General features: G+C 43.0%; 1 protein-coding gene across 1 annotated transcript in view; it reads left to right on the plus strand.

Annotated features, from left to right (window-relative positions):
* Nucleotides 1-11,785, plus strand: part of NDUFA10 (NADH:ubiquinone oxidoreductase subunit A10) — a 44,736-nt gene extending 32,951 nt beyond the window's left edge. The window contains exon 10 of the mRNA XM_087731343.1: nucleotides 11,324-11,785. Within this exon, the coding sequence (XP_087587469.1) occupies nucleotides 11,324-11,392 (69 nt within the window). The 3' untranslated portion in view covers nucleotides 11,393-11,785. The remainder of the gene's footprint in view (nucleotides 1-11,323) is intronic.
* The last annotated feature ends 218 nt before the right edge of the window (nucleotides 11,786-12,003 follow it).

A 12,003-nucleotide genomic window follows, 5' to 3' on the forward strand; every position in this document is an offset into this window, starting at 1 on the left:
ATGTGTTTGCAGAGAAGACGAAAACAAATGGTTCTGTTTAATGGAATCAGTGTACTTAAATAATGTACTTATGTACTTCACACTCCCGAATGCTGTTGGCAAGTCCTGCTGAATCTCCTAGGAGTGGTGAAAAAAGGATTCTTTTACGTGCATGCTCTTTTCTGTATACATAAAAGTGCAGCTGTCTAAGATTCATGCTCAAGCCATCACCTATGTCTTTACCTCTGAAAACAAAGCTGGAGAACTTTAAAATAGTCTTTACTGCCTCTCCCTTCACTGCAGGTCGTACAGAAATAATCAGTATTTCATTTATGTAAACTTTGCGGTTAAAAAGACCAAAAAAAAAAAAAAGCAGGCTGCTTGTCACAAGGTGTACCAGAGCCTGGAGTCTAGTGTTTGCTGGTGTTCACTCAAGGTGAAAGCAAAATGGTTAAAACCTAGTCTCCTTTCTCATGTCATCAGCCTTAGCAGAAAGCATTTGTGCTAGCCTACTCACCCCAACCCTGGTTCACGTAACTCAGCTCCTCTGTTTGTCCAGTGGCTTGCCCCAATGTCTTTAAACACAAGTCTAAGAAACCCGGAAGGAGAAAAGGACTGTTTTCAGTAGTATGCTTAAAAACTGTGGCTTGCGTCTCATGCTCTTTAGGGCCACAAAAATGATCAGAGGGATGGAACACCTCTCCTGTGAGGAAAGGCTGAAAGAGCTGGGGTTGTTCAGCCTGGAGAGGAGAAGGCTGCGGGGAGACCTTATTGCGGCCTTTCAATACTTAAAGGGGACCTACAAGAAAGATGGGGACAGACTTTTTAGTAGGGCCAATAGTGGTAAGACAAGGGGTAATGGTTTTAAACTAAAAGAGGGTAGATTCAGACTAGGTATAAGGAAGAAATTTTTTACGATGAGGGTGGTGAAACACTGGAACGGGTTGCCCAGAGAGGTGGTAGATGCCCCATCCTTGGCAACATTCAAGGCCAGGCTGGATGGGGCTCTGAGCAACCCGATCTAGTTGTAGATGTCCCTGCCCATTGCAGGAGGGATGGACTAGATGACCTTTAAAGGTCCCTTCCATCCCAAAGCATCCTGTGATTCTCTAGGATTTGTTTGGGTTTTTTGTTTTTTTTCCCCCATCCTTTCTCCAGGGTGTAAGATTGCACAGTGGGAGGGGTATCCTATCCTTTTTATAGTTTGCTGGGATTCTTTAAGTATATGTGCCGGTGTGTATACGAAAGCAAATAACCAAGTACTTGGGCACACAGATTCTTCTTCAGACAAGACAGGTCTAGGCACCTAGAAGTTCCTTTTATGCTAAGGCAAATCCCATATCAAAATGTTGTATCTTCTGTTAGCCTAACTTATACAACTAGAAAAAGGAAGTCAGGGATGTGTACCTTACCCTCGAAGCAGACAGTTGTGATGAATTCGTTGAAGAATTTATTCCACACTCTCAAATTACCTTCGAAGAGGCTTCCTATCCCAATATGACTTCCAGCTCCAGTGAGTGCATGTGCTGTGTGTAAGGCTTTCTTAGATCAGTTTTAGTTGTCATCTTTCAGTCTGAAGTGTCCTGCTCCTTCATTGAAATGGTGAGCCACATACTTCCTTTCCTTTCTTTACCCTCTCATTGCTTTTCCTCACCATGCACTGGCTATTTGCTGATCCTGGCACACTTCAACCTCCATCCCTTGGCTCCTTTCCGTGATGGTTCTCATTGTTGCTCTCTGCAGTGAGATAAACTTTGCACGTGTGCCATATTCACCACATGAGGAAAGCAGAGGCTTATTTGACAGTAGTATTGATTCTGCTTTGTCCATCCTTGTCAGTGCAGCTCCATATTAAGCAGCGACAAAATGAGTTGCTCAGATTTTTCTGGCTAACATTTAACTCCTCAAGAAAGCAAATAAATATGACACTGAAAGGTAAGAGAAGGCTCTCATTTTCTTTTTCCCCACACTTTTCCCTTGGTGGAAGACTGCTTTTGGAATACAGGTATGCTGACCATGAGGCAAGGAAAGCTTGAGCTAGTCAAAAACCTAGCTACTGCTACAAGGTGCAATCTGTCTCCTATAATTGTGTCTCTGGCAAGTCCCTTCAGCTTGCTAACCTAGCAGGAATGAATGTTTTTTTTATTCCTGGACTAGTCTTATGCTAGATTGCCAAACTGAATGGATTTCTGGGGTTAGGTGAATACCGGAGCTGTGGAAGGGAAGTAGCAGCAGCATGCGGCTGGGCTGGGGTGGTTGCCTTTCCACAGCAGCTGCACCAGCTCAACTGCCTTGTCAAGCTGTGTGTTCGTATCCTGCTCCTCATCCTCTTCCTTTCTGCTCCAGGACCTGGGAGAGTGTGGCTGGCAGTCCCCTGCAGTCTTGTGTGTCAGCAGTGGAGAAGCAGCAACAGGCTGGAGGGGAGGAAAAGCCTATGCTTTTCCCCCAGGCTCTTTATTTCCCTCTTCTTCGTAAGGATGCAACCTCACGGGTGGGGAATCTTCAAGTGTGGCGTGCCTGCCCTGGTAGTTGCAGGAAAACAGCTGTAACACAGCAAGCTTTTCAGTGATGGGAAGGTGAGCCTGCAACATTAGTTGCAACTGTCAGCATCACAATGCAAAAATAAGAGTATTGCAAGAACATGTGTTTATCGTGTGAAGATCATAACTAGCCCAAAAGGGAGAACATTAAGGGAAGACTTCCTCCGGGTTTGATGTGGCCCAGGTTGCATGTGAAGTGCAGCCCTGACCCTTCTTGGCAGCTGTGGTTGCAAGGGTTTGAGGATGGCTGCTGGCAAATGGGAGGGTTAGGAAGTCCTTTAACTTTCCTATCTCCTCTGAGAGTGCAGAGCACTCCTGGCTTACACACAAATCCCCCATTTAAAATACCCTGAACTACAAAAGAAATGCTTGAGCTTTCAGGAAGCCAGAGTCTGGATCAACAACAAGGAGTGTTTGTGTCAAAATGACGCATTGAGGTTTAATGTGGTGATACTGCATGACGGAGTCCTCAACATCTTGGCCTTTGGCTGTAGATTTTGGGTTACAAGAAAAGCTACAGGCTTAAAAAAAAAAAAACCAAACAAACCCTTTGACCAATTCGACTTGCATGTTGTCTTCCATGGTACTTTTGCCTTTGTAGAAGTAGGGAGGTTAGGATATCTTTGTTCTCCATGTTTGTGATTGTTACCATAGCGGCTGTCTTTGATACAATCTTCTGTTTTCTCTCTCCTGCCATTTTTTCTTGGCTTGATGAAGTTTTCATTTTTTTAGGATCAAGGTCTCCCTTCCTAATTCTTATTTTAATGGAGGTGTTTGGCAGCTGTAATGCCCAGCCCTGTCTGCTCTTGAATCCAGGAAGGAATGAAAACAGACACACAATAAATTAGGAAAGGCTTAGTTTTAAGTGTTGGGTTTTTTTGGGTTTTGTTTTTTTTTTCTGTTTTATCTCTGCAAAAATATTTTCAGCCCTTTCTAAAGTAACAAGATGTTGCCTGGCTAAATATCTGTAAGACCAGAAGAACCTGAAGAATAACTAAAACCCAGGAATGATGAAGTTGTTCCTGAAGGGTATCTGGAAAGGGGTGGGAATAGGCATGTGATCTCCTCTTCCCACCTTCCCACTCCTTCTCCACTCTCACTAATCTTGTATGTACAGAGAGAGCATGAGAACAGCCCCTCTTCTGCTTTAGAAATGTGTAGCTTCTCTACCCTGAGTCCCTTGAAAAATATCATGGGCAGTTGGCAGGGATATCTGTCCCAGATATGGGGGGGGAAGGAACCTGAGAGACCGTGGGACTGTCTCAAATCTTGGTCTTGGTAGTTGCGTCTGTTTTGCTTTAGATGACAGACCATGCTGTCCCAGGCACTGGGTACCTGTGTAAATCAAAAAGACAGTAAAATCCCACTGGCATTAAAATAATCCATTTCAAACTTGACAGTCTGCCACTGAGCCCTATGAAAGAAAACACTTTTTTGTGTGGGAGTGCATCCTCCCTCTCCCAAACCCCTCTTAATCCCAAACCCATGTAGGAATGTGATCCCCAGGATAGACCTCTATTAAACTAAAAAAATAAAATAAAACTCCAAGGAAAATAGCTTGGAAGAAAGATCTTTTTTTAGTGATTAAGCAAAATGGAGAACAGTTGCAGGTGAACTGCTCCCACTCTACTCTTCTGTATCTCCTAGGAAACTTTAATTAGAAAAAAAAATCCAACCCTCAGAGGACAGTTTCATTGTGGTATCTTATATTGAAAATCATTCTCTAGATCAGGAAAAGGTTTTGGCAAATCTGTAAGAAGGATATACTTGGATTTCTCTCTCGTTCTCCCTGCTTTGCTTCAGCTTCTCAGGGGTAACATCTCCATGGGTCTTAAACTGTGGAATAGTGTCAGTTTGAGGTGTTTAACTGTGCTGGTGTGGTGGTACAGTTTTATTTGGGATGGCATTAGTGTTTGATCTTCCTTGTTTCCTGATAGCATTTTTATGCTGAGAAGTGCTTTTGGGCTTTTTAATGTAGAACTGATATTGCTATGACCTGCTGCTACCTTGAATGATGTAACATAAGGAAAGCTGTTGTAAGAGGCTTTTTGCATTTTACCTGTCCAGTTAGAAGAGCAAGCCTACAGTTAGTATAACACTTTACCTGGCTTGGATATAGCTACTTGGCTATTTCCTGCGGTAGGTTTGCACCCTGTAGCGTATAACTGGCATTTCTAACATATTTGCCAGGAGAAAACAAAGTAGATATTATTCTGCCACTACGGAGAACAGTCACTAGGGCAAGTAGGCACTGTGGAAAAAAGCTGCAACAAAATACTTAGCCATACCCTGTTGCTTGGTTATTCTTGGCTCCCCTGTAAAAACAAGGCTAGAGATGGATATTAGATTGTTTATGGTGTTCGTAGTTGTTCAAATTTAAGTCACAAATTAATTTCTGCAAATCAGATTCCTGCTTAAGTTCATTTATGTTGTTTGAAATAAAAAATACTTCAGCTTTAAAGAAATATGCTGTGTCCTCCTTATGGACACTTCTCTTTCCAAAAGATTTCTACTGTCTTGTCTGTCTTTTAATGAATCAATGAAGGGTAGGACAACATTCGTTGAACAATTTCAGCAAATTGTAATTGTTTTAACCTCGATGCAGTAAAGCTTTTGAGTACTTTCATTACTTGGGTTATAATGAATGTTAACAGCATTAAGAATTTTGAGTAAAGAATGGCAGGAATCAAGCTGTAAACAAACATCTGTCTATGCCAATCCTTTGAAAACCAAACCATATACACCTTGAATGTGTGTTTGGGGATATGACGCCCCCCACGCCCCGCCTTTTTTATCTGTTGCTCTGAAACATAGGAACCAAACCCTTCCAGAATACAGCCAATATATAAAGTTGCATGTTCCTAGATACTCTGATTTTAGCTGTGTGCCAACAACAAACACTGACAATAAACTTCTGGAAGTCAGGATCTCTATTGGAAAAAGCAGTAGTCTTCGCTAACAGCAGTGATGGAAGGTGCTATTATTATGCTTGTTATAAAGAGCCACTAAATGAAAAGGTTTGGATATTGATGAATGAACCCATGCTTGCAGAGTAATGACTCTGTTTTTAAGTGCTCTTTGATCAGCGTTGCTGAAAACATGCTATTTATAGATCTATTTTAGCTGTGAAGCCCAGCCGTTAGTAGAAAGCAGCACAGGAATAGGAGGAAAAAATGGAAATTCTTTTTGCTCATGAAACGTTGGAAAACAAGAAAGACTCTAAACTGATGGACCTAGACCTTTTCAGATTGTTAAAACTCTCCAGAGCTCTACCTGTACATGTCTGGTTTGAAATTACTTTGAGAAGCTATGAAATGCAGCCTCCGCGTATAACAAACAGCTGGCTGAAGCTGTTTGTTGCTGCTCTGCAGCCTATACCACTTTATAGGGCTTTTCATCATGTTTATAGTTTTGACAGACACTTCTGTGGCAAAGTTCTTAATTTAACTGATGAGATGATCTTGTTTTCATCTTTTTACTGATGCTCTTTTAAAGTTGAGCAGTTTCATTCTTTTGAGCTGGCTGTACCTTTGGGTACAACTCATTTCATTAGTTTCATGCTCTGTGTGGTGGTTTTTATCGCATACTTCTTGAGATAATCCTTGCTGCCAACTTTAAGTTCTGCACAGTGTAATGCAGCAGACCAAGACTTGATTCTCAGTCTCATCCATTTCCATGGAGTGGAAAAATCTGTTACTTGGCAGCGACCTTGCAGGAGCTCACGTTTACCTCCTGCCACAGGGATATGTGTGAGCTGTTGGGCTTGTCGAGTGGGATCTCTGTTCCCATTTGTTTGTTCAGTGCTGTTTCAGTTGTAAGCTCTTGAGGGCAGAGACTTCATTCTTCTGTTGCAAAGTCTGTGTCTAGATGGCTGCTGTGATAACAATGTGGCTTTTCTTACTTTTTGTGGGAAAGATGGTTGAGCTTTGGTGTGATGGTCAACTGGTTTCTCTGCCTCTTGGTGGCTCCATAGGTCTCTCTGGGCTGAAGTCAGTGAAGGACCTAAGAGGGTTTGAAGGGATTTATTTGACCCTGTATGCTGCTCCTTTTACTTGCCTGTGGAAATGTGTCATTAATAACTAATCGTGCATAATAGGATGCCCTACTGTTATTTTTAACGTTGCCATTAAGTCACACCTTTTCTTTGGTCTTACTCAAGTGTGATTTGAAGGTAACAAGCATGGACCGTCCTATGAATGTGCCAGCCACTTGCAAATGATGTGACATTGCTGATTTTCGTTAAAGTTCTGACTGGGAAACTCACTCATAATGCACAAGTCTTGTGGGAAATGCAAGTCACTTCCAAGTACTTGCCTGGTTTCCCATCGAGACCCTCTGAATTTTGTGTGAGCAGTATCCTTCAGCAAGGAGTCCTTCAAGCCATTGGCTTCGTTTGATGGCACCTGTATCTTGTACTGGAAGAGATGGTGAATATTCAGTCCCTCTTTGTGTTCTCCCAGCTACTGGCGAGTTATGCAGAGCTTTGTCCTATCTGCCTTCCATCATCTCTTTCCTAGGCTGGACGGTTTACCTCTTCTGGCTGCAATAACTGGAGCCTCAGGGCTGGCTGCTTGTTCCTATCCCTGCCCTTGTGCTGGCTAAGCAGGCGTGGGCAGAACAGGCTGGGAACTTCAGATGGGTGCCGTTTGGAGCACTAACTTAACCATTTGTTGTCACCAAAAAAAGTACATCCTACCACCTGCCCCATATCCCCAGATCTTCCCTAGTGCTCCCGCCACTCTTCTTTGCGGTGGTCTGGTATGTGTTTAGCTGACTGAGCTTGCAGAGTCACTGAAAACTGACCCAGCCAGAAGGAGTGAATAGCTTCTCGCTGGGCAAGGGAGTTGATTGAGCTTGTGGAATGATCCAGCAAAGCTGAAGAGCTGGCTTGGACTGTGCAGCAGAGAGATGAGAGGTTGGGTACCACAGGACCTCTTCTTGTTGGCATCATGCTATTGAGTCCATTCAGCCATGCTGTGCAACATCGCTGCAACACTTCTCACGTGGCTGTTTTAATCCAGGCTCCTCGTGACATTGAGCAAATGCTTGTTCAGGCAGGAGGTGGGCCTGCGAGGAGCTGGAAGGGAGGCAGAAGACTGCAAGAGCAGGAATGACTCCTGTTCCAGTATTTTTTCCAAATGCTTACTAAATGGTAAAAGATCACCAGCTTCCTCCCCTCTGGGACAGACCTACCTTGTTCCTAGTTGTGGAGCTTTTTTACTACGGACATGGCTGTAAAATGTGAGCTTTGAAGAGCCTGTTCTTGGGAAGTCATCTGTGTTACTTGTACCTGGTGCAGATAGTGCACAGAACATAAATTCACATCATTCTGCTTGTTAGGTAGTACAGGATTTGTTTACTGTGCCTTCCTCTTCCCATTTTTGGGGCTATTTTGAAAGCTTCGCTGTAACATATCCCAAAACTTGGCTGCTTTTGCCAAGGCCCACTGTGAATGATGGAGTATGGATGAATACTTATTATAAAATTTGCTTTGATGTATTGCATGTCTTTAACCAAAGGCACATGGGGAATTTGTTTTGGACAATGAATTTAAATTCTGTTGGGATTGATATTGTATCTTTTTAAAGAGGGCAGATTTACCCAGAAACGAAACTGTAAACTCCCATATTTTCCCAGAGAGCTCCTGTTGCTTTAATAATCTAGTTATCTGGGAATCTCTTTAAGTATCAAAGGGCCAATTACGTGCTGCCTGGAGAGGACCAGGGAGAGCTGTTTTTGTACTAGAATTAATAGATACAGGCTGGTCACAGCAGGTCTGATGTCCTCCCTAGCTCACCGCTGTAAATTTGCGGGGCAGAGATAGTAATCATTTATTTTCATCTCGCGTCTCCTCTTTGCTCAGCAGGAGTAACTCCTAACAGGACTGCATGGTTTCTTCTGATATTTAGACAAGATATTAAAGACGACTTTAAATGAAAAACCTTAGAAAAACTCATCAAGAATGGCTTGTAATGGCTTGTGACAAGGCAGGGTGAGGAATGTCTCATGAAGGAGGTAGAAGTCTTCTGTTAGCTTGATGGTTTAGGAAAAGAAGTGTCTTATTTTCTGACCTTCAAATAAAAAAAAAAAAAGGAAAAAGAACATTCCCCCCTCCTCAAAACAACAGGCTTCATCCTGGATTAAATAGCTGTTTTTGTGGCCTGAGTATAAATTTCATCAAGACTGGGTCTTGCTTATCTCTGCAGGGGCAGCTCTCTCAAACAGGATACTCTTACAGTTTTTGGGTCTTTTTTTTTTTTTTTTTTTAAAGGAAAAATCATCAGGACAAGTCAGGGGTCCTGTGTGAAACCAGTGTTTTTGTGGAGATGAGCAGATGATCTGTGCTTAATTATTTGTAAAGGCTGCCAGCGGATAGCTTATTTTTAAAGGAAGGTTTTTATTATAGTATCTTTGCTTGCTTCAGACCTTCTCACAAAACTCATTTGCTTTTTCATGGTGGTTTGCTTCTTGATTCCAGTATTGTATCTCAAAGATGAATGCTGTGTTATGTCGCTTTTTCGTTCCTGGAGATAGGACGAGAGGTTTTGGAGATAGACTTGGCTTTTGGAGCTACGACCGGCCTAACCATCTCTGGCATTTCAGGTCATGGTCAGTACTTTCCGATGGGGACTGCTTTAACACCTGAGACTCAAACGTTGAAATATATCTACATCTGTTTTCTCTATAGGATCATTCAGTTCAGAGTAATTGCCAAAGTAGCTACTTTATGCACTGATCCTGTCGCTGGCAGGTTTTGTTCCCATGGCTTAGTTATCTAGCAGGTACAGAGCCTGGTTTATGTTTATTCAGGCTGAAACTGCACTAAAAATTTGTGTTGCTTTTGCAAAGCAAGTTGGTAGGAGCCGATTTTGATTACAGCGTTGTTGGCACGCTTGTGGTGAGTCTTCTGTCACATAAGCATGCTTTTGCTGACCCGATGCAGCCTGCTTGGCCTGGAAGAGTGCTTTCCTCGCCTGCAAAGAGAGCACATACGCTGTGTAAGGGGAGTTTGCTATTTTAACCATACTGGCAGGCTTTTTCTTGTAGTCCTGTGTGCTGTGTCTGTAATACCTTAAAATGGCTGCTATTTAAACAGCCTCTTTTCCCAAATCTTTAAAGCTGAGGGTAGAATGGCTTGGCTGCTGAATTTTTGTGTCTGTAATGCTGCCTGAGTGTTTTTGCAATGTGGCTGCACACAGCAGCAGGCTGAGAGGGCCAGGCTTGGCTTTCCGTCCCGATGCACAATCTGCACAGCTGTGTGTGTCCTCTTCCTTCTGAACCCTTGTGGAGGGCTTTGGTTGTGGGACATGGGTTGGCTGGGTGGACTACCAGGAAGGGGGTCGTGTGCTTCAGTGTCTCATGTCCTTTCACAGACTTGGAGGTAACAGATCCTCGTCTCTAGGTCTAGAACTTGAACTCCCAAATGCCAAGACTGTTTAGGCTACTGCTATTCCCCTCCGTTTGCTCTCATCTCTGTGATAATTTGCTTTCCCTTGCTGGTGAGGGTGCTGACCCTCCAGCTTTCCTAGTACATCTGATGTCCCCCTCCCAGTGCTCCAGTCCATCCAGCTTTTCCCTTTGCAATGTGTTTCTTGGTTTGGTAGACTTGAACTGCTCCTTGCATGGTGCTCTTCTGACCTGTACAACCATCCCAAGCTCTTGAGATGCTGTCAGAAGGAAAGGCTTCCCACTACAGTCCCCAGCTCTCTGCCTTCTCACATACAGCGATGTGTAATGACCTGTACAGACCGGTGACTTCGTGCAGCAGCACTGTGGTTTCCCAAGCCCTGGTTTGGGAACCATGGGTACAGAAAGGTTAGTCAGGCTAACCTGCGTGCCCGAGCTGCCTAGGCGGAGGCTACTCCCAGTAGCATTAAGGGTCTGTGCAGAAGAGTTGCAGCCTGAAAGGTCAGCGAGGTTCAGAGGCAGCATGTGAAGGCTGTTGCTTAGGACCCAGGGTACCGGTGAAATTGGGGTACAGGGTTTGAGAAACTTCAGTGTTTCCAGCAAGTAGTGGTTTCTGGCTTTGCTTATGAAGATGGGCAGGTATTGCTTTTGCTTCAATAAAGTTAAGTTCAGCTCTTGAAGGCTAAATATGCAATTTCATTTGAATGGTTTAATTTAATGTAGGAATTAACTTGGTATTTCATGCATGAAATATTTCATGTATTTAATAACATGTCCTTATTTTGGCATGAGATTCTACTGACTGATTCAATTCCTCTACTACATGCTACGATTAGGGGGGTCATCTCTTACTAAAACTGGGCACATGGGTGTGTAGGGGAGAAGAATTGGATGAATCCAGTGTGCTGTTGACATTTTGGCCTAGTTTTTATATGTACCATGGCATAGTGTTTTTTGTGGGCCTCCCCTCCAGCTGCACAGCTCAGATTTTTCAGAGGGACTGATTTTTCTATGAGTGCTAGTCATTATGTTGTAAAAAAAAATTTCACGTTGCACTTCTGCAGATCATAGAATCATAGAATCATTAAGGTTGGAAAAGACCCTTAAGATCATCGAGTCCAACCGTTAACCTAGCACTGCCAAGTCCACCACTAAACCATGTCCTCGAGCACCACGTCTGCCCTTCTTTTAAATACCTCCAGGGATGGGGACTCAACCACTTCCCTGGGAAGCCTGTTCCAATGCCTGACTACCCTTTCGGTGAAGAAGTTTTTCCTAATATCCAACCTAAACTTCCACTGTTACCAGATACCACGAGGCACTTTGTAAAGAATCTAATAATTTCCATAAAGAGTGAAAAGACAAATGTTTCTGACTGAACTTTCTGCTTTCTCTAGCTTCCTGGTCGCAATTTTAAGAAAGGCTACAATGCTGATGTTGGTGACAAGTGGATCTGGCTGAAATGAGGTTTGCCTCCCTTTGGAGCCCTAACTGCGATGGACCACAGAACTTGAGTGAAGAAGAAGCCGAGTTCAGTGTGCCTGCTCCGCATCAATTGTGTAGCACGAAGAAAATGCTGGTTTAAATCATCTTCCAGCTACAGCATAAGAGAATAGACTCCTAGAAGGGAAATCACTTTATTCTGGTTTGTTCTTCCCTGATGAATTCAGGGTGCTTTGTCTTTGGATGTTTGATAGTCAATGTGTGATAGCAAAGTGATCTGGTATTACAGGGGCAGGCTTAAGATCAATGCTGAACTTTCTCTTCCAAGACTGTGGCATATTATTACACAAAATTATTGTTGTTTTGCTGAATCAAGAGAAATTAAACCTGTATCCTCTTGGCTCTCACAAAGTTAATTTCTTGCTCTGTCATGCATGGTGTTTTATGAGTTTCATTAGAAGAGTGTACATGCTAAAAAAACCACACTTGCATCATGTTTTGAAAGCCTCTTACTGGACATCAGCATCAAAGCAGGCAGGCAGAAAAAAGTTCATTGAGAGAAGGAAATAAGTGTTGATCTCAATTTAAACAGCAAAATATCTGTGCTTAAAAGTATAAAAAAATATTCAAAATA

Source organism: Nipponia nippon, unplaced genomic scaffold, assembly GCF_047370975.1.
Source record: "Nipponia nippon isolate SJK-2023a ecotype South Korea unplaced genomic scaffold, ASM4737097v1 scaffold_5, whole genome shotgun sequence".
NCBI classification, from domain to species: domain Eukaryota; kingdom Metazoa; phylum Chordata; class Aves; order Pelecaniformes; family Threskiornithidae; genus Nipponia; species Nipponia nippon.